The sequence below is a fragment of the Pongo abelii genome, chromosome 10 (assembly GCF_028885655.2).
Source record: "Pongo abelii isolate AG06213 chromosome 10, NHGRI_mPonAbe1-v2.0_pri, whole genome shotgun sequence".
Lineage (NCBI taxonomy): Eukaryota > Metazoa > Chordata > Mammalia > Primates > Hominidae > Pongo > Pongo abelii.
In genome coordinates, this window is record NC_071995.2 from 27,729,801 (window position 1) to 27,756,671 (window position 26,871).

General features: G+C 37.7%; 1 protein-coding gene across 5 annotated transcripts in view; it reads right to left on the reverse strand.

The window, feature by feature from the left end:
• The window catches only part of ITPR2 (inositol 1,4,5-trisphosphate receptor type 2), a 519,932-nt gene that overhangs the window by 122,388 nt on the left and 370,673 nt on the right, over positions 1 to 26,871 (reverse strand). For all 5 annotated transcript variants that reach the window (XM_024256738.3, XM_054527007.2, XM_054527008.2 and 2 more), the window contains 6 exons: positions 25,236 to 25,419; positions 24,270 to 24,526; positions 21,946 to 22,146; positions 19,377 to 19,487; positions 15,167 to 15,262; positions 13,546 to 13,668 (listed from right to left, as the gene is read on the reverse strand). In XM_024256738.3, the coding sequence (XP_024112506.2) occupies positions 13,546 to 13,668; positions 15,167 to 15,262; positions 19,377 to 19,487; positions 21,946 to 22,146; positions 24,270 to 24,526; positions 25,236 to 25,419 (972 nt within the window). The remainder of the gene's footprint in view (positions 1 to 13,545; positions 13,669 to 15,166; positions 15,263 to 19,376; positions 19,488 to 21,945; positions 22,147 to 24,269; positions 24,527 to 25,235; positions 25,420 to 26,871) is intronic.

Sequence of the window (26,871 nt, forward strand, 5' to 3'; positions counted from 1 at the left end):
AGAAAAAAATAAGAGTAACCAGGAGCATGTTCACTAAGGGTCGCCTGAGCGTGTTGGTGAACATGTGCATACTGTTTTATCAGAAGCTATGGAAATGTTTGGTGAGGAGACAGACAGGATCAGCTGACCTTTTAGTGTAATTAACCATTTTGACTTCCCTCTGGAGAGTGGATTGAAAAGGGACCTAACTGGAGACAGAGACAGGAGGCTACTGCAGTTGTCCAGGCACAAAATGAAGATGGCAGCAGGAAGAAACTGGCAGTATGAGTGGAGAGGAGTGAGCAGCTCTGCCAGGCTGCCCGGGTGAGGGCAGTATGGAGGCCCAGGTGAATGCCACTTCTAGTTGGTAGCCGCTTAGAGAACTGGGCCACTCATGGAGAAAAGGGGCTCTGAGTTATTTTAGGCAGAGGCTGATGATGACATCTAGACTCAGTTTCCCTGCAACGCAGCACACTCAGATCGGAACAATCAAGAAAGGAAAATGCCAGGGCCCTCCGGGGGAAGCCAGAAAGGGCCTGGCTGCCTGTCACCACCTGCACCCAAAGCATTGATATTTTCTTGATATGTGGGCTTATTACTTTGTTCTCCCTTACTTTGTGTCAATGTTAAACATGAGGGTGTCATCAATGATAAAAACAAGATAAATATGAGACACTTCTAGAATCAACGACACAGTTAATAAAATGAGGGGTGATGGAGGGGAACATTTTCAAGGAAAACTTGCCCAAATAAAAATTGTTTTCTGTTAAAACTACAAAGGCATGAGTTTGTTTATTCCTTTTGGAGCTCATTTGTGAGCCCTCTTGCAGCATCCATTTAGGATCTGAACACTGAAGCTGTCTGAATCTGAGTACTTCCTGCCTAATGAGCTTCAGGAAGGCTGATGTGCCTCTCCTTCTTGCTTGGGTCTTGGTGAGCTGAGCGTGAAGGCCTCACCACAGCTCCCAACCCCACTGACATTTAATTAGCACAGTTGCCGTGATCCCATAGCGGGCCTTCCCCGATGAGAACTACAAAGCACCGCACAGAGTGGGCACAACACAAGCTAAATTCCTAGTCTGGTAGATAAAGAGCTGCTTTTGCAAACTGGACCCCGTGAATATTTCCTATCAGTCCTTTCCTGGTATTGCTTTTAGGCAATGCTGCTGTGCTAATGGGAAACACATACAAATATGAGGAGCCTCAGGAAATCTAGGAGGGTGGACATTTTAAACGTACACACACTTCTGCTGAAGAGCAACTGCATATATTTAGGGAACAAATAACACACTTGCTCAGTGACAGCAAGACAATCTGTGCTGTAATGCCACCAGTGTTTCTCTCATTCTCCCCTCTTCTCCAGGTTTTAGAACTGATATTTTGCCCTCTTAAGGCTTAAGATAGGGATCTGAAGAGGACACTCTGGCTGAGCCGCTTTGGGTCACTGCTATTCTGACTCTGCTGTGCATTCTGGCGTGTGTCTGCCTTGCAGGTAGTAAATCCCACAGCGTTCTCTGTTCACTGCAGTCTAGTTTGTGTCTCTTACTTCGCCTCCATCAGTAGATTGTTCTTGGAAGGCTACTGGTGACCTGCTGGGGGCCAAAGCCATGGGTCTGGTTTACAGCTGCACCTCGTTTATTGAGTTCTTGAGGGCCTTTGGCCCCACCCTCTTTTGTGAATCTCTCTCCTCCCTTGCTTTTATATCACATTCCCTCAATTTTCTGTGGGTTTCAATTCCTCCTTCTTTCTGTTAAAGTTTGCCATTTCTCAGGATTCAACTCTTGATCTTTTACTCCTCTCATTCCAATTGATTTTCCCAGGAAATCTCATCTACATCTGCAATTTCAAACAGCATCTATATACCAATGTCTCCGTACATCTATGCTCCAAGCCTAGCTCTCCTTTCTGAGAATCAAGGACATAGTATCAACTGCCTGTTGTACACCTCCAACCCAGTGTCCCATCAGTTCCTTAACTACCAAAAGTCTAGAGCTAAGCTGCTCCTCTTTCCATTTCACCACAAGCCTCCTCTATCTTCAGTCTTTTGAAATGCACCATCATCTCCCCCCACCAGCCAACTCTATACCTAGAACCATCCAAGACTCTCACTTCATTTTCTCTCACCTTAAGGCATTCCCAGACATTCAATCAGCTGCAGATGAAGTGGTTCTTGGACTTAGGAAAGGGCAGTGGTGATGGATTCTCCCTGCCCCTGGGATACAGGCCAAAACCCTTAGCAAGATCTGCATGTCCTCCTGATCCGACCCTGCCTCCGTCCTGTGTCTCACCTCTGGTCCTCTCTCTATGGCACCCTAGCTATTCTGGCCATTTCTTATGTTTGGTCATTAGGGACTTTGCATATAAAGCAGTAAGAGACTCCAGATTCTCACATGGCCTTATGGGGACAAGAAGTGCATGCCCATGGAGGAAAGTGTTGTGGTTTTTATTCATTTGTTTTGGTGCAAGCTATTTTTCAACATATATTTTCATGTGTATAAGTGGCAGAGGTTAATGTCTTTAATTTCTGAGAAGGGGAGTTAACAGAAATGAAATTAGTAACAATCAGCTTAGGTTGGTACCAGGAAGGTGGAAAGCACAAAAAGAGAAGGAAGGGAAGGAAATGAGAAGAGGCTGTCTCTGGATCAGATGATCAGGCTATCAGACAAATAGGGAAGGAAGCTGAGAAGGTGAAAAGTCTGGAGCAGCTTTTTTTGAAACTGTGGTCTGCAGACAACTTGAATAAAAATATCCAGGATATATGGTAAAAAGCAATTGCAGGCCCTACTCCAGATCTTCTCAATCAGAGTCTCTGGGGTCGGGGTCTCGGAATTTGATGCACTACAACTTGAGAACCACTGCTTTAGAGCTCAACTCTAATACACAGTGTTTCCCAAGTTGTATATCAGATGGAAGCAGAAGACTACCTTTGCCTCCAGCTAGGGTTCTTTAGTTTGCCCTCTGACCTGGATGCCTAGATCTGTCTCATTTCAATGACTTCTGCCTCCATTTCCCCCGCTTCTGCCTCTGTTCTACTTGATTCATCCACACACCTGGTTCATACTTGATTCATTCCTGTTCTGTGCCTGCTCTGTCAATTGGTTAGTCAATTCTCACTTATGAGCAGGCTTCCACTGTCCATAGAATGCTTAAATCACAGAACCACAGCAATCGGAGAAAGAACCTCTGGAGTGTTCTTTTTTATGCAGTCAGAACCTCTACATGTATGTCACTCTGTCTATGGGTATGTGTGTATGTGTGTTAGTTACACTCACATACAAAGTGAATTAAACACTATAAATATAAGCATGAAAAATATTTAAAAATAAATGACTCAGTTCTCACAAGGATATTTCAGATATGGGACATAGGCAACTTCTCAACTGTGAAGATTATAAAAATAATCTACAGAAGGATTTGGCCAACTACATACAGCTCCTAGGTCAAATTCAGTGTGCCACCTGTTTTTTAAAATAAGGATTTATTTGAACACAGCCAGGCTTATTTGTTTACATATTGTCTATGGCTGTTTTTGCTCTAGAATGGCAGAGTTGAGTATCTGCAACAGAGATAGTATAACCTGAAAAGCCTAAAATATTTACTACGTAGTACTTTGCAAATCTCTGGTATAGTAACAGAAATCTGCAAATCATTTTCAGGTCTCACAAAGCTGACAACAAGAAAAAGAAAAGCATATATATATATATAATATATATACATATATATATTATATATATAATATATATGTATATATTATATATATATTATATATGTATATATATTATATATATTATATATGTATATATAATATATATATATAACATACGTATATAATATTATGTATATGTATATAATATATATACACACACACATATAAAGTTACATATATGTGTATAGAGATACATTTCTATAAGTTTTCTGAGACCAGTTGATTTCATATCTCTAAAATTGATCACATTTAGTCAATAATATAAATCCTGACAAGGGAGTTTTCAGAATTTTCCCCTACCGTATAATTTCAAATAATCACTTGGTTGTGACATAGAAGGGGACTTTTTTTTTGGTCTGGCTAAGGGTAACTATTTCCCTTTCCGAAGCCTGACTTTTTTTTTTTTTTTTAGCTCAACAATTTTGTCTTTCAGCATTAGTTTGTCACAATGGTCTGCCACTTTGCTGTGCCTCTGTAAGTAATTCTGAAACTCAAAATGCACCAACAGCCGTAAAACAGAAAAGCTGAGCAATCTCATCACATAATAGTAAGACTCACATACCTACATGATTCCATGGGCTACTACATAACGAAAACTTTTGTTTTGTTTTGTTTTGTTTTGTCTGTTTTTGAGACAAAGTCTTCCTCTGCTGCCCAGACTGGAGTGCAGTGGTGCCATCTCAGTTCACTGCAACCTCCGCCTCTCAGGTTCAAGCGATTCTCATGCCTCAGCTTCCTGAGTACCTGGGACTACAGGCAAGTGCCACCACACCAGACTAATTTTTGTATTTTTATTAGGTTGGTGCAAAAGTGATTGCGGTTTTTGCCACTGGTAAAAATAGTAGAGACGTTGTTTCATCATGTTGGCCAGGCTGGTCTGGAACTCCTGACCTCAAGTGATCTGCCCATCTCAGCCTCCCAAAGTGCTGGGATTATAGGCGTGAACTACTGTGCCTGGCAGGAAAAACTATTTTCATACATCACTTTGATATTATAGTACTGGATCTACTGACTAAATGAGAATTAGTTGGCTCTCTCTGTCCTGACATTCTGTCCTAGCTCATACTTCCTCAGCGTGCCTTCAGGATAAAATGTCAGCTATATAGTTAAGATTTCTTTTTTTTTTTTTTTTTTTTTGAGACAGAGTCTTGCTCTGTCGCCCAGGCTGGAATGCAATGGCGCCATCCCAGCTCACGGCAACCTCCACCTCCCGGGTTCAAGCAATTCTCCTGCCTTAGCCTCCTGAGTAGCTGGGATTACAGGTGCCTGCCACTATGCCTGGCTAATGTTTGTATATTTAGTAGAGATGGGGTTTCATCATGTTGGCCAGGCTGGTCTCAAACTCCTGACCTCAAATGATCTACCTGCCTCAGCCGCTCAAAGCGCTGGGATTACAGGTATAAGCCACGGTGCCTGACCTATAGTTAAGCTTTCTTCATTTATGTCTGAGCAGGAAAAATAAGTTAATCAATAAATATCATATGCAGATACATGCAAGTACACACATAAACCCATATATACAGAATATTACTTAGTGCTCTGACCTAAGTATTTTTATATTGGCTTATGTGTTTACTAATTACATTTTCTCATGGGTTCACTTATAATCGATTTATCTGTAAATACTTGCATAATAATGTCAGGCTATAAATGAATAAAAGTACTATCATTAAATAATCATTTTAAGACATAACATTGCTTTGGGGTTGGTGGATATTTTCTAAAGCAGACTTCTGTGCTATTTGTCTCTGCATTATTCTGTTCAGCATTTTACAGAATCATTACAGTCTCATTCATTTTATGGCAACAGAAGTAAGAACTGAGTACTCTGGCCGGGTTCGGTGGCTCACGCCTGTAATCCCAGCACTTTGGGAGGCTGAGGTGGGCGGATTATCTGAGGTCAGGAGTTTGAGACCAGCCTGACAAACATGGAGAAACCCCGTCTCTACTAAAAACACAAAATTAGCCGGTCATGGTGGCATGCACCTGCAATCCCAGCTACTCGGGAGGCTGAGGCAGGAGAATCACTTGAACCAGGGAGGCAGAGGTTGCAGTGAGCTGAGATCGCACCATTGCACTCCAGCCTGGGCAACAAGGGCGAAACTCCATCTCAAAAAAACAAACAAACAAACAAAAACAAACAAACAAATTAAGTACTCTAAAGAACAGTTTAGCAGAAATGTATACTATATCACATTTCAAAAAATATTTCTATGTAATTAGTCTTTGGCACTTAAAGTCCTCCAGAATTCAACAGGACATGTCCCTCCCTAGCTACCTCCCACAGTTGCAACACAGGGCTTTCTCTCTTCTTGATGTAAGGTCCCAGAGAAGCTGCTCTCACACACGCACAGCATGCTAAATATTGCCCCCATCTCTGTGTGTATTTTCCCTATGATGAAAATGCTTTTATTGGTTTATCTAAATCTTATCAATCCATAAGATTCATCTAAAATGCAAGCCCCACCACAAAGCCTTATACAGTAACTCCAGCTAATATTAGCCTATTTCACCTATTTCCTTTCTAGCCATCTGTAGCAGCAGTCCCCAACCTTTTTGGCACCAGGGATCAGTTTTGTGGAAAGCAATTTTTCCATGGACTGGGGCATGGGGGGGAATGGTTTTGGGACGATTCAAGCACATTATATTTATTGCGCACATTATTTCTACTATTATTACATACTCACCATAATACAGGATCAGTGGGAGCCCTGAGCTTGTTTTCCTGCAACTAGACGGTCCCATCTGGGGGTGTACAGCAGACAGTAACAGATCATCATGCATTAGATTCTCACAAGGAGGACGTAACCTAGATCCCTCACAAATACAGTTCACGACAAGGTTCATACTCTTATGAGAATCTAATAGCGCCACTGATCTAACAGGAGGCAGAGCTCAGGTGGTCATGCTTGCTTGCCTGCCACTCACCTCCTGCTGTGTGGCCCCGTTCCTAACAGGCCACAGACTGGTACCTGTCTGGAGCCCGGGGGTTGGGGACCCCTGATCTACAGCACTTGTTGACTATCACAGTCACTCATTTACTTACTCTCTCACTCAGTGAATCAAAACTATTTACTATATCAAACATAGTACTATGCACTGGGTGACATTCACGAGTGAAACCTAACTCCTGCCTTTATGAAGTTTGGAGTCTGGTGGAGGAGACAAGTCAACAGGCCATGTGAATTTGGTGATATGTGTCTTTGATCACAGCAGGCGTGGTGTGGCATAGGCACACGCAGGAGGGACATCCACCCAGGCTTGGGCTACAGGAATGCTAAGGAGCTGAGGCTATGGAGTCTGAGTGTCTGGGGTATCTGAGTTGTACACATGGTGGGAGGACCAAGAGTTCTATTATGGATAATGTTAAGTGTGAGATGCCTAAAAAGACATTCAAATGCAGATCCTGAGCAAGCAGGTGGAGGAACAAGCCTGGTGTTCAGAAGACAGGCCCACGCTGAAGATGTGCGTTTGGAATTTACCATGGTACAGCTGGTGTTTAAAGTCATGTGACTAAGTGACATTCAGGGAGTGAGCATCGATTAAGAAGACCAGAGATCCATGGAATGGTTCTGACTAGAAGATCTCTAACAGAAGCCAGAGAAAGAAATAGGAGCCAGTGAAGCAGAGCGAAAGATCAGGAGACTGTGCTGGGCAAAAACTAAGTGAAGAAATATTTCACGGAAAGGAGAGTGGCCAATTGTGTCAAATGTTAGTGACAGGACAAAAGATGCGGAATGGGGGCAAGCTTTAGATTGGTCAAAGAGGCAGTGACTGGTGGCCTCACCAAGAGTGGTTTAGGTGGCACGGTGAAAATGAAAGCCTGGCAGAAATGGGCTAGAGAGAGAATAGAAAGAAAGGAATTGGAGATAGCAATTATATACAATCTTTGAGCACTTTTGCTATAAAAGACAGCAAGTTATGAGCCAGTGGGCTAGAGGTTTTTTTAAAGAAGCAGATTTGCATGCACGAATGCTGAGCAAATGATCAAACAAGGGAGAACAGAGGGAAAGCGTTATCTCTCTGTTCCTCTTGCTCCCTCTGGCGCTCTCTCTCTCTTTCTCTCTCTCTCTCTTGCTCTGCCACACTCACTTTCCTAAGCACACTCCTAACCTAAGATCCCAGAGCACCTCAGATACACATTTTTCCTAGGACTTGATGCAATGTGGTTGTTTTTGTGTCTCCCTCCTGTAATAAAGGTATACTCCATGGGGGTAGAGATGATGCCTCCTTTCCATATCCGGTGCACTCCCTGCCCACCCCACAACTGCATCAATAAAGCACATGCCCCAAAAGGAATCATGTGGTCTCAAGGAGGGAGACATTCCTGCTAGCATGTAAGCTCACAGAGGAAAGGGATTTGGGTGTGTCTGCTCACTACTTTATCCCCAGCACTGAGAGCAGCAGGCTTTTCACATACCCGGGCAAGTAGGATAAGTCTATTTTCTGTGATTTAATATGATAATCTCTTCATGTTTACAAAAGTTTTTTTTCAACTAAGTTCACATATTAGAAAGGTCCTACATTATCAAAGTCCGTCTATAAAGTGAATATAATATCTATTTTCATAATGGCTGTTGAATTAAACACACTTCAAGATTAATTACATTCACTCCTGCTAATAAATCAGAAGTGTTGATCATTGTCCCTGAGGACCAAAAAACAGCTATGTGCATTATTTCATCTGTTGTATTCTGCAGAATGGTTCTGTCCACTGTGTTGTACTATATCCTTGCATAAACTCCTTTCTGAATTAAATGCCAGTAAAAAGTTGGTCATTAATGAATACTATAGGTATCAATTATACTCTTGGTTACCAAGAAGCTCAGAGCTACCACTGATAAATTGTAAGAATGTTAGCCAAGGCCTCGGGTATACTTAGATCCTCTTTCCTTCTCACGGCTTTTGATCTTGTATTCTAACAAGCTAATTATGCACATGCATTTCTCATTCAACCTCAAATTCTGTTTATAATGATGATATATAAATAAATACATAAATATCTAGTAGCTGATTAGTTATTGTTACATTATTTAAAACATAATTGAATCCACTAAAAGAGCCATCACAGTCCAACTACTTTCTGGAGCTCATAAGTCTCTGAAAGTTTACTTTGCAAATGCAGCTCACTGACAGCCATCATATTTTTATAGATGAGAAGGCTGAAGCCAGAGAAGTTAAGCGATGTAAATAGCTCACAGAGAAAACACAGGGTGCAGGGGTGGAATAATAGCTAAGCTGTTTGCATAATATTCTTGGTACAACATTCTAGCCAACATATTACTGAACTACAAGTGCCTCTGTGAGTTGAAAAACCCAGCTGTGTTTTCTACGTTCTGCACTACAAGCAATAATAAAGATGAAGTAATTGTAAGTTACTTAAAACCCTTCAAAGATATTAGAGATGGAAGTTATGTATCCAATTACAAACCATCCTTCTGCATCTACAAATAAAGTAAATGAAGCAATGCTGATTACTACATATTAGCATAAGAAAATGGAAGCTGCAAAGAGGTGAAGAGCATAAATCTCTAAGGAAAACATTGTAAGTAGTCTGAGTGATAGATACATTTCATATGGTTTCAGTATAAATTAAACTTTAGCTATTTGGAGTAATTTACATGCATAGCCCTTGAAAGGAATATAGCTCAAGCAATTGTAGTTAGTTATTAGAAACAGGATTTTTAAAGAAAAAAAGTGGATTAATGAAGACTATCAGGAAATCCAAAAAATTTCTTTAGCATGACATAAAGAATCCCTGTCCTTAAATTGCCATGGCTGTTCCTGCCATTCTCTTTCTCTCTCTCTCTCTCTCTTTCTCTCTTCATTCAAATGAAGAACAGTTATGTAGACATTAAAATTATGTTTTCAAAGACCATTTAGTGATATGGGAAAATGCTCATGAAAAATTTTCAAGCCTGCATTTTAAAAAGAATTAAATATAACCAATCAGAGTGACCCATTCTCTCTTGCCTTATGATCCAGGAGTTATTTTTGCTTCCTACAGCTTGTTATCTAATACTTCTCCCCAACCTGAAAAGCATATAACATTTCTCCATATGCTTCTTACTTCAGGTAGGCATTAAACGCAGGGTCTCAGACAGAGGAATAGAAATTGCTTCCGGAGAAAATGAAACAATATGGTTTAATATATACTAGACATGGTTTAATATATATTGGACATACACAAAGTACTGAACAGTGCTCTGGACCGTGTATAGTGACTGTCTCTACAGAAAGCGAGAAAAGAATATAAAAGACCAAGAGCAAAGCAGAGAGATGGGACAGAGAAGCATAAGGAAAACATGCAGAGGATAGAAAGTCAAAAAGTGCACATAGTTGGATTTTAAGGAAATTCTCTGCACAACACTATAGTATTAGAAGTTAAGAAATTCCCTTTTTGAGGTACTTATAGTTTTATGCAGATCAGACAAGACACTTACAAGAAGCATTATTTGTTTCTTGTAACACCAACCACAGGAAAGGCCAAAAGGGATGTCATGACAGAAAAAGCAGAACTACCTTACTACCATGAAAAGAACAACAACAAAAATTGAAAGTCTGAGAGCACCAGAATAAACTGTCTGCACAAAAGATGATTATAGTAAAACAAAGAGGAAGTTGCATCTTGGTTTTGGAATTACTAAACTGTACAAAGCCAGAAACCAATTTGCACAGTCATTTGCCTGCAGGAGCCCAGTGACTGCATATCCACAATGAAAACAGCCGAAACCGGACTCTATCAAATTCCTATAGCACAGCTACATGGCCACTTCTGAAGCAGTGCTTACAACCAACCACTCCTTGTGAGTTTGTGGAGGACAATAGATTCATGAGGAACTTGGCAATAATCTTAGGGATTGGCCTCCTAAGAAACCAAATATGACATCCTAGCCTAGAGAAAGCCAAGGAGTCACCTGCAGAAAGATCAGCAGAGCACAATGGTCTCTCTTCTGTGAGTGAAAGCTCTTAATTTTTCATGAAAAATTGGTGACGAGGTTACCCCATAAAGAATACATTTATATGGTGGCAAGGAAATGACTCCTTGTGTCACTATAATAGAATAAGCGGACAATTGCTTAACTCTACACTGTCAGTTACATATAACTGGCCTACTTTTCTTCCATACCTATGCCCTCTTTGGGTTCTAAGAGGGACTCATGTGGACTCTTATTTAATATTTAATCTCTTACACTGTAATCATGAGCCTTAAAGTATTCAGCAATTCAGAATCTCCTTTTCTTTTTATTCTCTTTTGTTTTGATGTTTGTTCTCTCTCTTCTCAAGGTTGCCTTTGTTTCTGTACTTCTATATTGGACCTTCGTTGCTCTACAAATCATTGCTTTTCCAACATTTTGCTTCTGGGAAGTTTAAAAAAAAAAACAACTTCTATATATCCACCCCAATCATTTTCACATCATTGATATCATTGATTTCTCTTCCTTTCAACAAGTTGTTTTAACCCCTTGTAACATTTTTTTTTACTACTTCTAAATTTCCACTTTTTGGGCAATTCCACCATCGTCTTTGCATATGTCTATTCTCCTCTTCAAGCGCTGTAATAAACTCAAATTCATTAAAATAATTGGGCTTTATGCCGTCTTCATTTTGAATTTATTTCATATATAGGTTGCTTTATGTTTTCTATCATCTTTCCATCTCTGAGCACTGCTTGCATTCTTTCCCTCTTTGTCCATTCTTCTCAACATGTATCATCGCCTTTTTAAAAATTTGTATTCTGTACTCTGTTTTTTTTTTTTGTTTTTTGTTTGTTTGTTTGTTTGTTTGTTTTGAGACAGAGTCTCGCTCTATCACCCAGGATGGAGTGCAGTGGAGTGATCTCGGCTCACTACAACCTCCGCCTTCCGGGTTCAAGTGATTCTCGTGCCTCAGCCTCCTAAGCAGCTTGGATTACAGTCATGCGCCACCACACCCATCTAATTTTTGTATTTTTACTAGAGATGAGGTTTCACCATGTTAGCCAGGCTGGTCTTGAACTCCTGACTTCAAGTGATCCACCCACCTCAGCCTCCCAAAGTGTTGGGATTACAGGTGTGAGCCATTGCACCTGGCCTGTATCCTCTACTCTTATGCTTAGTCTGCTTCAAACTGAAGTTACCTAACATAAGTCTTTTCTTTACCTTGACATTTTCACTGTTACCCCTAAGACACTGGTCATCTGAGATTGCTTTATCAAATTTCTTAATGGATGTGAGGTGGTTCATTCATTGTCTGCTGGCCAATCTGTCACTCTGCTGGCTCCAGGGCAAGCTTAGCTCATCTGGTTGTTCATTCCCCACTCAACAGCTACACAGTCAGGTCTTACTCATGCAGCTGCTCACTCGTGCAAGAAGACAACCTCCCCCACACAAAGCAAGACCATCTTGCAGTCAAGAAAACAGAGGTGGCTCTACTTCCCTACTTTCTTCTTCTGAAACTTATTACTGCTCATTTTGACCTTGCCTTTTTGACCTTGCTCGTCTTCCTTGCCTTCTTCCCTCCACAGTGCTACAGCCTCTAAAGTAACTCCTTGACCCTGTACACATATGGGTCAGCATGTTCTTGTGTTCATTCTAGTAGCCAATAATATGATTTTAATTCTCAGCCTGGGATTTTTTCCTTTCTACTCACATTCAATCTCTAGCCATTCCTTTGCTAGCTTGACTCACTTTGTGTCACATGACTTCTCTTTCTCTCTAAAACGACACCTTTTCCACATCCTAAATCTCCACTTTCTGCTTCCTTCAACTTGTCCATCATCCTGGCTTTCAGCTGCTCAGCAGCTAAAATGCTCATCTGTCTAGCTATAAGTCATCTGCCCTTACCTCTTTCTGTTCTACATAGGCATTTTGATACACTATGAGAGACCTTAAAATCTTTTCAATGAGCCAGATATATTATAAAACAATAGTGGTGTCTTTTGTTAGTATCTTTTAGAATCTGACTCCTTCCTGGAAGGTTTTGTAAAAATTATAGTCAAGTTCACTTATATTAGACAGTTATACAAAGGGTAGAAAAGGGCATAAGAAATGTCTAAAGAGCAACCTTAAAAATAAATCTTCTGAGAATCTGACTTTATATCTATCAATGTTTATTCAATCAACTGATAAAACGTACAGGGAAACAGAAGGGAATGATTGCCAATGGGAGAAAATGATGAGAAAGAAAGATAGAGCAAGTTTGAACTTCATTTTGTAAAAACAAAGGAGCTACCATAGACAAAATCAAATTGGCAAATGCACATTTAAAATGTTTAACTTCTAAACAAATTTGCATTCAAAGATGCCAATTTAAAGTTGATCTTCATGTTAATGGTATTAAATTTATGAATAGTACTCATCAGGCACCTGTTTAAGTTATAAAATGGAAACAGTTCCTTCAAAAGAATTTAAAGTTTAGCCTCACACTTCCAATCAGGGGCTGCCAGTTTATGGCTTCTACAGAAAGCATGTCAACCTACAATTCAACGAGGCCAGAAACTACCTGCCAAATTTGTCCTGATTAGGACTGAATGCACCCCCTCACTTCACACTCTGTCTCCCCAGTAGCCTCTCTTCCCCTCTCCTTCAGGATCCTCATTTTTGCCATGGTTTATCCATGGCTCAGGCTGACATAGGAATGTCTCCTCCCTTCTGGCCCAGTAGTTTTGGGTACCAAGCACTGTTTTCTTGAAGACCATCCCTTAGCATACCCTGGGGTGCATAGTCAGGCATTCTGGGAGGCTGTTCCTCTCTTTAGCCCAAACCTAGGATGGTAAGTGCTGAATAAATGAAGGGACCAGAATTCGAAAATATGACAAGCCACGGATACAAAACACGATTGATAGGAGCAAAATAATGTAAAGATATAAAATGTGACACCTGATGGGCCAGAATATAGATATTGTGTCCAACATCTTTCGGAGAAACACCATCATCTCCACCTTCGTCATCCCCATGGTCACATTCCAATCCTTGGTTGTAGGCATTCTTCATCACATCCACCTATCCAAAAAAAAAAAAAAAGAAGATTGAAATGCCAGAAACAACATCTGCTTTACATTTTTATGAGATTTAATTAAAAATTGGGCAGCTTCATAAGCCTCAAAAGTATAAAAGGACTCTAAATGAAAATGGCCTTGGAAACCATCTTTATTTCAATGAACATGGAAGTATCTTCCTACAATATTCCCCTTTTCCTTGGAAATTTTTGTTTGATATTTGAATGTCAATAGTGCCGAAGTTCCCATAAATTAGGAGAATCGAGAACCCCAATAAACATCCATTATTTACTAAGTGCCCACTAAGTAACAGGAAGACATGGTGCTAGAAATTGCCCTGGGAACTAAGGACCCCAACAGTGGATGGGAGAGAGTACCCTCAAGGAACTTACTGTCCAGTGGGAGAGTCAGCAAGCAAGGAGGCAAACACAGTGTGGTGCCATCAGTCCTAATCCAGGGCTATGTATGTTTCTGAGGAAGCACAGAGCAGGGGCATATACTCAAGCAAGAGGTGGAGGGTGGGCCACAAGGAGGAAGGGGATGACAGAATAAAGATGTTGTCCACAGACGAACTAGTATTTTCAAAGGGCTATTGCACAGTGCCATTGTTGAATAAATATATGATTCATTGCCACATTTAACCATAGGATAGGAAATGTGTTGGTCCTTGTAACTCACTGCTTGCAGATAGACATTAGGCTCTCATTAAATATATATTAAATCAAACTTCACTTTATCTCTCTTTTTGTCTGCCCTCCTTGACTCCATTCTTTACTAATAAAGTGAGAGCAAAAGAGTGTTGTGCCAGACTTTCGTAGGAGTTGCCCATAGCACCAACAATGGCCCTGATGTGAGTGGGGCTTAATCATCAGGGCACTGAGCTATATTATGTGAGTTACATTCTCAATGCTTTTGGAACCCAATGGTTTTAAAATACACCTGCATTATTTCATAATGTGCATGCCACGAGTGAGAAAGAAAAGATAACTTCTACAATAGGAAGACACACTAATGATCTCCGTGGAATCTCTACTAGAGTCTGCACAGTTTCCTTGAGGCCAAGCATTGCACAACATATCACTGAGAAGAACAGCTACAAAAAATATTAATTTTATTTTTATCTTTCAGAAAGAAATATAAATAAAATTTTTGAAGAGTACAAACATTTTTTTTACATCTCTTCCCCGTATGCTCCAATACACCATTAAACTAAAACCAACTTTTTTCTGGCAATACACATTTGCATATAGTTTAGTATAGTATGATGAGTTGGCTAAGAAAAGTGCTTAGAGTGGATAAAACTACTGAAGTCATAAGGCCCAAATCACACAGGCCTTTGTCACCAGAGGGCCTTCTGAGGTATTGGTAATGGTAGGTCATGATGTTCCATTTGTCTTGGTAGAGCAATGAAAATCAGTCAACTTTTTTTTCTGACATGCATTCTCTAAATTTTTTCCTTTTAGGCTACCCAATATTGACCAAGCTTTTAAAAGTTTTCTTACCAGTTCTCTGGGTCTCATGTTAAAAAGAATTCTTTCTGCATTCTCGCTGTCATGTCTGCTTTCCATAATGGCCAGCAAAAGTTTAGATGCATTGTTCTAGAGACACAGATTGAGTTAATGCGCATGCAAAGTCTATTTCATGGATTAACGATTTCTCTGCATTTGTTTTAATTGAGATTACTAGGACCTCTTTTTTAATCAAACGGAATTTAAAACTGCTAATTTCATTTGCCTTGTTAACATTCTAAAATAGAACATCTTACTTCATTGTCAACACAAAATATAACTAATGATCATGAGAGCTATGTTACAAGAGATATTTTAAATATTGGTGAAAAGGTACTTCAAATGCAAAAGTGACTTACTATATACCACACTAAAATATAATCATATTTTCCCTCACTGTTTCCTAAATAGGCATTTCATAATGATGTTTTAATTAAAAAAAAGGTGAACAGGTATCAGTAACATATTTTACAGAAATGGTATACAATTTAAAGAATTTAGCACAATTGTTAAAATGAAATATTAATATATATTAACAAATCGAAATCTAAAATAAATTTAAGCAATAATTAGAATTAATCTATAAAATTACAAATTCCATGTGTTAGAAATATAATATAAACTTACTGATAATGGCTTCCTAGTCTCACTATATGGCAGGCGATATGCAACTTGTTTACCTTTGGGTTGTGAAAGAATATCTTCTATTTTTGCTTAACAGAGAATGAAAATAGCTTATGTTGTCTTTGAAGTGTTCTAATTTGTTTTATAAATATATTACCTCAACCATTTCTACATACAGATATCAAAAATATTTCTGATACAATTTATAATCCAAAATAGATACTCAGAGTTACAGAAAATCTTAGCCAAGAAAGCACAATATCCTAAACATTTTGAAAGATGTTACTTCATACTGTGTTTTTAACAGTGCTGGCATAGAATTTCGGCAAATTGCAATATGAAATTAAATATCCAGGATTTATTTCTACAGTGTACTCGTAATATTTAGATAAAAATCTTAACCTCCACACACAATCTTTGATAGAAGTACAAAAGAATTGGAGTTAACATGGCTTTAAGATGCTTCTAAGTGACTCAAAGTTAACATATCATAGAATGAAAATTAAACTGAATTGTGTTTGGTCTAAATAAATAGTGACCATGCAAATTTTGTTAAGGTTGTGCAAATTAATTCTCCTGCATAGTTTTAACATCAAATTCTATCCAACTATTTTCCCCCCAGAAGTACAGCCTAAAGATCATCTTAAGTGACCAATAATAGTGACGATGATGAAGATGATGATTGACACTAATGTCACTGACTCATTATGAAAAGACTTCAGTATTTTGGGGGAAAGGGAGTATTATCTTTTTCTGCTCCATTTTCATTTTTTTGCAGACTTGAACCAAACCTAAAATCCACTTCGACAATCTAGTATCCCACATAAATAACATACCTAAAAGAGTAAGGTTCAAGGATTAGTGGAGAGCTTAAATCCTAGGAGTAATCTGAACAGACCTCCATGGAATTCAAAGCTAAAACCTTGGCAACACTGACAGTGCTATCTAATGAACCTACCCTCAGCAGGCCCAATACATGACAGCTTAAAAATACATCCAATTTCAGAATGCTATTGGCAGTATGGTATTTTTTCCAGCCAATCTTCTTTTCTATATTATGTCAGAAGAATAGAAATCGTATAAACGGCCTAATGAAATATGAATTGAATTGATAGTATAAGAGTCTATATATACCACAAAATCAAATGAAATATCAGTGTTAGTGCAGGAGTTTCTTCTTAAAGAAGCCAGATTCTTTAAAACAAAACAAAACAAAACAGAAATCTTTACCTATTTACAAATGAAGCACTTCATATTTACAGCTCAGTTTTGCAAATGAAAATAAAAAGTAAAGGACCACAAATAAGAAAAAGTAATAGAATCTCATACTAAATGAGTACATAAAGCTAAGTATACTTAAAATTAGGGATGATTAAGCAATTAAATTCAGGAATGAATGACATAAAATAAAACCTTAATAATTTTTAATATGGTATCTTTTTAATGTTAAAGATAATTTCTTATTTAAAGTACCCTATGCATGGAAGTCCCTTAAATTTGCTAATATATATTATTCTGTCTTACAAACATTGTTCTTATATTGGCCAACATGTACAAACCCTCAAAGATTGTTTAGAAAAGTACACACATCTCATTCACTAAGAAAAAAAAAACTATACTTTAAATATTTCAAGCCAAATCTATATTTGGTATTTTGACTTATCCAATGGTCATATTTTTAAAAGGTAGCAATTGTACATACTAAAGTCAATAAAAATTTAAATAATATATTTTTTAAAAAAGCATTTTCATTTGAATAGTTGATAATATCTTTGTGCTGTTAAGCGATGCCCTCTCACTTAATTTTTTTACATAGGCTTTGATTTGTAAATAATCTATATGCTTACACTTTATTTTAAATGGATGAGTCATTCAGTATTTCTGCCCATTAAGTTTAATTAATTACAAATGAAATTTAAAGGTATAGTCTTGAAACTAATGAAGGATTTTAAAAGCCAAAGATCAAGACCTCTCCATGTTGTTCCTTAATGAATTATGGTTAAATATGAATTTAAGATAAAACAACAAAAATTGTTCCAATAACTTGAATTTAAGCTGACTATCTTACAGGCCTAGGCTGGTTTCATTAACTGAAGCATGATGGTAATGGATCATAGGGCACAAGTACATCTATGTAAGAATCACCTTTTCTAATCTATGAATAGAAAGAGCAGAAGCTTATACAAATCACAACAGAAAACATGAAAAAATACAAACTAATCTCTTCTATTAAAGAAGCATTTAAGCTGGGTGTGGTGGCATGCACCTGTAATCCCAGCTTATCGGGAGGCAGATGCTGGAGGATCACATGGGCCTAGGAGTTCAATATCAGCCTGGGCAACATAGTGAGACCTTGACTCAAAAAAATAAAATAAAGATAAAGAAGCATATGCTTACTAAGAGCCTTTAGCACAATCTTCACGTAAACATATGTACTTTCCATTGTACTACCTAAACCTAAATTTAGAAACAGGATTAGGAAAATATCATTCCTATTCTTCTTGGCTATTAATTTACCCATACGAAGTTAAATTTAATTATACATTCTCTATAGTCTTGGATAGACAGGGCTTCACAGAGAAATTGTAATTTAAGCAAGGATTATTTTTTCCTGTTTAACCCTAAACACAATAATGTGGTCTTTACTAGCTCATCTCAACTGAATATCATGCCTTAGTATTTGGCTTTAGATAATTTATTGTGTATATTAATTTGTGCTCCTGAGCTCTTATAAATGAAACTGCTGGGAGCTGTGTACAAGGCTTAAACTAAAGAAACCTCTTAAAGAGAGTGTGGATATCACTGAAAGTATTTTGGGGAAAAATTAAATTTTAATGTAAAAGAGAACAACTTTTAGAAAGAAGAGAACCATAAAAATAAAATGCAGCACTCCTTTGACTTTGTCTAAGTCCTTGTGACTTTCTGGGTGGAATTCTGTAGTCAATGTGTTTTAAAAATACATCAGCACCTTTTGCTTCTCCCTATAATGAAAAATATAAAATAAAAACAAGCCCGGGCACGATGGCTCACGCTTGTAATCCCAGCACTTTGGGAGGCCAAGGTAGGCAGATCATGAGGTCAGGAGTTCCAGACAAGCCTGGCCAACACAGTGAAACCCCGTCTCTACTAAAAATACAAAAATTAGCCAGGTGTGGTGGCGGGCGCCTGTAATCTCAGCTACTCAGGAGGCTGAGGCAGGAGAATCGCTTGAACCTGGGAGGAGGAGGTTGCAGTGAGCCAAGATCGCGCCACTGCACTCCAGCTTGGGCAGCAGAGCTAGACTTCATCTCAAAAAGTAAAGTAAAAAATAAATAAATAAATAAAATAAAATAAAAACAAAAGGGAAGTCATGAAACACAGTGGCTGCTTGGAAAACTTCCAGGAAAGGACCTTGCCATGGAATATTACCTCAAAGCTAACTTCACATTGCATCCGGAGTTTAGTAAGCATTGTACTTTCACTATCCCTTTCTGTCAACTGATTAGTTGAAAACATGATAATATGCTTTTGAGAAGAGCTGCTTGAAGATTGTACTATAGAGACTGTAGCTTTTCTGGCCTGAACAGTGGATTCGCTCTACCTTTAGCTGGAGCACCAGGTCCATTCGGTATTTACCAAGAGGGTTTATGTCATTCAGAATCAAAGCAATGATGATATCAATCCCATTAGACTCATGTGTAGCGATACAGGTCTAGAAAACAAAATATTTGTAAAACAGGATTTTATTCACAACAGAATAGCACTAGAACTAACAGGATATAAAACAACATAATCATCTTAATTTTTGACCTTTAAAAAATAGGTAAGATTTACCTTTGAGCATTTGACTTATTCTTTTGTATAGGGTCTGGCAATTAATTGATTAGTATTGATCAAATGGTTTTGTATGCAGAACACTGAGAGAGACACTGCGTGAAGCACATATCTTTTAAAATGAACTGTGTTTATAGAATATCAGAGACTACTGGTCAAGTTAAATATCCTTTCATTCAATAAACTTTAATATACCAATCAACAGAGGAGATCTTTAAGGTCAGAATTTTAAGATCTGAATTATCCTCAATAAAAGAATTTTCCTATTTATGAAAGACGTGTGTCCCTCATACCTGAGATTTGTAGGCAAATTTTATGGTACCAATGAAGCATTTTAATTTAGTTGCTACTTAATGCTAAACTGATGACAAGAGATGCTGCTGTCCAAGCCAGGTGGAAGTGAAGACAAGTAATATGAGACTCTCCTGATGTTTGGGGACATGCTGTCAATAATGATGGCTGAAGGAAAAATTTACTGGATTTCTTAAACTTACATGAGGGAATCTTGATTGGGGAAAATTTATGAAACAGCCTGTGAGATAAATATCCACATTTTGAAGGTTAAGATCGACCGTGCTGGGGTTCTGAATTTAATTTTACAGGTCTTAAATCAGGAACTTGTGAGCCAGATTTGCAGGACTATGTGTTAACAATGTAGCACCTTGTCAAGAGATATGAAAAACTGAAATCCTGGTGAGTTAAATGAGAAAGACCAAAACCAAGACAACTTAAAAATGACTGCTTTTTCAGCATGGGCCTCATTTCTCCCTTCATACAACGGAGTTTTTATTCCTCTGACACAGAGGAAAGGTGTTTTCTACCCATCTCCTACCTTTTCTGAGGTTCTTCTGCTCATTAAAATATTTGCCAAACTTAAAGAGAATCTTTTTGCAGATCACCTCCAGAATTTGCCAGCAATCTTTCCTCCCACACATTTTCAGAGCAATGGGGAATTACATGTGGGGTTCATGTTATTTGAAAATTAGCTTTTACTTTTAGAACTTATTTGGTTTTAGTAAATTACTTTCAAAGCTCAATTCCATTCTCTTATAAGACCAAAACTGGGGAACATTCTTACAAGCTTTCCCGGAAACAGCAGAAGAGACAAATGGTATAATTATTTTCTATTATAGATGTACAAGTTTTTATCAACAACAAAACCAAATCTCTGAATTTGTATGTTTTTCCTTAACTTTAAATCAACATTTAGGTTTTCTTGTATCATTGCTCTGGGAGACTGAAATATAACCCAGAAAAATGCAGGGAAAAATCCACAAACTCTTTCGGTATTTCGTATGTACAGTACAGAAAGGGAAAATACCTCCATAACAAATTGTTTATGCCAAAATTGTCCTGTTTTCATTGTATACACCTATGCATGTACACATGTGTGTATAGATTCATAAATGTATGTGTGCATGCATAGACACCGTGTGTATGTGTGCGTATCTCATGTAAACTGCGATGTTTAAAAAAGCAAATTTCTTTTTCACAATTTTCTATGTCAATCGTTGATGTTTGCTCTCAATGACTTTTTTAATATTTATATCCAGAAATGTTTATGAATTGAAAACTCTGTCTTCTGGACTGATCCATGCTTACGATGGTAGCTCCATGATGCCTGAGAGGAGGTGAAACGGTCAACTGGCAAACATTCAGGTGGCATCCCTTTCCTTGATTGACCCAAGTGTCCTGCCTTCTACTCCCACAATATGTCCTTGATATCCAAGAAAACAAAATCAGAGACAAACATTCTGGAAAAGAGACTTGAAACTGCGCCCTCTGAAATGTAATATAGTCGAAAGAGCACTCGATTTAGACTCAGAATCAAAAGTCCTTAGTTGTAAGAATGGCTCTACAACTTATTGATTCTGTCACTCTGAAACTCTGGAAAGTCACTTAATCTTTGAGTTAGAACCTATTCATCAGCAAAATAGGAATAATGATACCTATTCACAAGCTTATGGTGCATGTAAAAAAGAAATAACACATACTACTCCTTGTAGGGGTGCCAAAGGAGCCAAACAAAGTTTATTCCACAAATCCTGGAAAAGTTCACTAAAGATGAAAACTGGGTGGTGGTCATGACACATATTTCACTTTTTTCAGTAAGTCGATTTTTATCTTGAACATTTTCATGGGAATTGTTTTTACAATGAAATTATATACAAATACAGCATAGTATTTCCTTGTCTATAATTCAGTCTTTGTATGTTTTATTAGGAAAGTAAAAATGTCTGGCAAAGCAAGAAGAAAGATCTTTCAAGTGCACACAAAGATTGGCTCCTTCCCCAACTTAATCTCTTTACTAATTAGTCATGAATACTTCTGGTTACCTGATTTTCATGGCAAGGGCCCTGGCAATACTCAGTCAAGCTCTCCAGGGTCTGGTTGACCAGCGCCACGTTCTTCTCATTGATGTAGAGACCCAACAGGCCCAGGCCACCGGTTGTACTTCCACAAATGCAGTCCAGAAACTGAAGGGTCTCACAGACTAGGTTGTAATTTGTTTTGTTGTTTTGATTCCTCAAGAAGTTCTGAAGGCAAAAGAAAATAAAACTGAAAGGTTACAAAAATTCACTGTGTTGATTGTTTGCTGTTCTCCCCATATGTGTGCCTTTCTAACTTTTCTTTATAAGAAAAGTATTCGCATTTATTAAAACTGTCCTCCATTTAAGGAGGGAGAAAGGCCCTTAGGTTTTTCCCCAAGCATATATATATATATACATACATATGTATAAAATCAAGATAGTTCATAATAAACATTTCTCAGTGTCATTATCATCAAACTACACAGAGAGGGCAAGAGTAATGGAAAGTGGGGAAAAGAGAAAAAAAAACTAGGTAGAAAGAAATTCATTAGGGAGAGAAGCAAATTTTCAATTATAAATAATCTCATATGAACAGTGCAACTTCATTGTTCATTGATTATAAATAATATAACCATTATGAAGGGTAACTGGAAGTATCTATCAAAATTTTAAGTTAACATACAGCTCCACTTCTAAAAAGTTTTTCTAGATATATGTACATAAGTACACCAACAGGTTCCCTGCATACTGTTTGTTATACAAACACCAGAAACCATATCATACCCATGGTAATGTGACTGGCTTAATGAATAATAGTACATCCAAACATTAGAATACTGTAAAACTATAAAAATTAGGTACTTCAACATGTACCAATAAACATAACCTGGCAATAAGTAATTGACTAATAACCGATATTACTAAATGAAAAATGTTAAGTTGAGGAATACCATAAAATATGATTTTTTTTTCTTGAGACGGAGTCTCACTCTGTCACCCAGGCTGGAGTGCAGTGGCACGATCTCCTCTCACTGCAAGCTCTGCCTCCCGGGTTCACACCATTCTCCTGCCTCAGCCTCCGGAGTAGCTGGGACTACAGGTGCCAGCCACCATGCCCAGCTAATTTTTTGTATTTTTTTTTTAGTAGGGACGGGGTTTCACCATGTTAGCCAGGATGGTCTCGATCTCCTGACCTTGTGATCCGCCCGTCTCAGCCTCCCAAAGTGCTGGGATTACAGGCGTGAGCCACCGTGCCCAGGTGGAATACCATAGAATATGATTTTTAAAAAATGTTTACCTGCACAGTTCAATATGCTTATGTATGCATAAAAATTTCTAGAAGAAAAAACTTGGGCCCTGACAATATTCAGTCAAGTTCTCTAGATTAATCACCTGTTAACAGTGGTTTTCTCTGGGAAGTAAACCTAGTAAAAAGGTAAGCAGGGAAGGAAACTTGTTTTATATTTTAATTTAGTATTTATTTCTATTAATTTATTATTTAATGTGTTTATTTGAATTTATGTCTACCATTTATTCTTCTTAAGACAATTTTAAAAGTGGTATTTTCTATACTGATCCTACACTCCTACCAGTAAACTGTTCAATCAGATACTATCTAATGTGTTATATACCCTATACATCTATTTCCTACACTGACAGACGAAATGGGTTAGGATAGGCCCATAGGCACTGATCCAGTATTGTCCCTCTGGAAGCAATGTTTCTGACCTTGGTCTGCCTGTGTACAAACAATGCAAAAAAGAGGCCAAAATTCAAAATTCATAGGCACTCCTAAGTTCATTTATCTAACAAAGGAAAATGCAGGAAAGAGGATATGATACTGACTACATTCATTTTTGAATGTATCCACCTTCACTCTGGTTAAAAACATCCTCTTCTATGTTAATTCTGTTTCAAATGAAGACATACAAATATACTCAGTACTCTCACTCAAGAAATATGAATTGGCTTGAAAATAATGAAAACCCCTTAAGACTATAAAATCATGCAAGATATAGATGAGACAAATATGATCTCTCTCAACAATATAACCTTACCAGAGAATACTAGGAAGACAGGATGCCCACTGAGGCTAAAAATATTTGAGGCTAAAAGTATTGAGGAGGATGACACTGTATGAGCCTGATTGTTTTTTCTTGCATAAAAGGATTTTCTTCTTTCTTTTCTTCACTGATACCAAAGTTTCTTCCCATTTCAGAAGAGCACTATTGCTTTTATTGATTAGCTTTCCAAAACTCTCTCCAAAACTACTTTTTGGTTTTATTTGAATTTAATTACTTATAAACATAGGTTGTATTCTCAGCTTTCACACAAAACAGAACAAATACCTGCAATTCCCGGTTGTGATTCTCACACAGTAACTGAAGAAATCTCAGTATTGGCTGCATGATGGCAATTGCAGGACTCATTGTTACTTCCTCTGCAGATTTTTCCTCAGTGTTTCCCGCTTCTGGTCCTGTGCACATAATGTCTATTTCTGGATCCATTTCTCTTCTGTATACACAATATGCTTTGGATGTTGCTGAAGAAGCCTCTGTTAATTGCCCTTTCATTCCCTCTTTTAAATGTAGTGTTGAATCTCTTACTGAAAACAAAGCAGTACTTTTGTATTTCTGAACCAATTTGCTTTTGCTAATTTAAAAAAAAAACAAAAACCAGGTACCCAAATTCTCTAACAACTGAATTAAAAATAATCTGACAAAAGGTGCAACAATTTCCAAAAAGGATTTGAAAGAGCACTTAAAAGTTAAATTTGCAGTGGATCATAAAAAAGATCTCAATGCTTAGCAAATTTTAAAAGGACTCATGTCTTTCTGATACATAGATATATATACTCATGTATATATGAGTTTCATATTCAAGAAGGTAAGAAAATGTGACAAACTTCAAAATGTTAATGTCTTTATGATTTGTATTTAATACATGGATGATTTTGTCATTCTGAATACCAAGAATCTTTCATTGGAGTTTGGTGTGGTAATTTCTGTTTTGAAAGTTTTATTTTCATGGTCACTTAAAAGATTTGGGGCAGTTACTCTTTGCCATGCATGCCACAATGAAATCAAACGTTTTTCATGCCGTTGGTTGCTTTGCACTGATTATGTCTCATTTAAGTTTAGTCCTGCAGAGCCGTTTTAGGGTCAACCCATGAGCAAAATTCTTTATGGATGATCAGAGCCACAGTGGGGATAATTAAACCAAGAGAAGAGAGACGAAAAATGTTAATGAGATTTAAACGCTATTCCCCTCTTTTCTCTCACTCTGTTCTCCCAAATACTCAAATACTTCTTTACCTCTCATTCGTGGACCAGATGTCATCAATTCATTGTCATCGTCCCTTTTTTTGTTACCTAAATCTATGGTATTAACTGTCACTGTTGATCTTATTTCTTTCTGAGCAGCCTTCATTCGATCATAGAGAACTTTAAAGAATTTTTCTGACTTTTTTTGTTCATGCAACTGCTGGTAGAAAGAATACTGCAAGAAAACATATTTTAAGACATCAGTACCCAAGGGGAGACAAACAGTGTTTTTATGCTTGAAATAAACATAAGCATTATAGGTAAAAGCACACACTTAATGCACCACCCATTATTATTTCATAAATTGACAGCCTTTGCCAGTTTCTTGTACTATTTAATGTGTACTAATAATAGTTGGTATTTACTTAGCATTTTCCACTAAACTCCAACATATTTTCAGATGCTGTTTAATTTATCCTTACTGGTTATATATTTTAAAAAACTTACAGGGACATTGTAAGAAGTTGTATGGAAAGAATTCTTTGATTTTTATATTATTATAAAGTCATTCATTGATTCAACATGTATGTATTGAGTGCCTACTATGTGTCAAGCCCTCTGTTAATAGGGATAGAACAAAAATGGAAACCAACCACAATCCTTGCTCTCATGAGTTTGTAATCTAAAGTAGAAAATAGCCATCAATCCAAAGATCATCCTGTATAAACATGAGTTTATGGAAAGTTACAAAGGACTATTTTTCTCTTTATCTAAATTACAGCACATTTAATTTGGAAAGTGTTACCATGGTAGCCTCACTCATGGGATCTCACTGATAAACAGGTACCAACTTCTTTTGGTTCCTCATTAGCTACATTGCTTTGCATGGGGTCTCAGACAAATCCACCTTAAAATAAATATAGTCAATAATGATGTAGAAATGGTTCAGAAACAAAAGTATGATAAAATGTATCCTTGTAAGATGTGGAAATATTCAACCTTGGGAAGATTTACCCTAATTCTTGCCCCCTCAATGTCTTATGGAAGTGTCCAGGAGAAGCAGTAGGAGGTAGGAAAGATAACACATTCCAGAGAAGATAGAATTTGAAGTGGGTGGGGGAATTATAACTTATTACTACCAAGATTATGAGATAGACACAAGACAAACAGATAAATATCATTTGCAAATTAATAAAGATAACAACTCCCTAACTGTAGTGAATAAAAGAGTTATATAAGCTTCAGGAGAGATAGTATGAAGAAAACGTAAGAAAAAATAATTTCCAGATCAAGCAGAACTGGCCCTACTCCAATATAAGAACATTTAAACAGCCAGTTTGGGAGAGTTTGCCTCCAGGATATGCTTTCCTTTAGGAATTCCTGGAAACATGATCCACAGGTCTTGGGATTCGTAACTGAGACTCTAACGACATCAGGTCTTGAAATGGTTGCCTACCCTGCAATTTTCTCTATGGGCAATGTATATACACAGAGTGTCTTATGAAGCCTTAGATGTCAGCAGCACACCTACAAGGGTAAGCTCCTACACACAGGGCGAGCAGCCCTCAAGAAAGAAGGCCAAAAAGTCATGGTAACCATAGCAATCACAGTAAAACAGTCAAGCTGGTTTTGTTAATTCAAACAACAAATGCAGCATCCACAGGCCTCTACAATCCCATGAATTAAG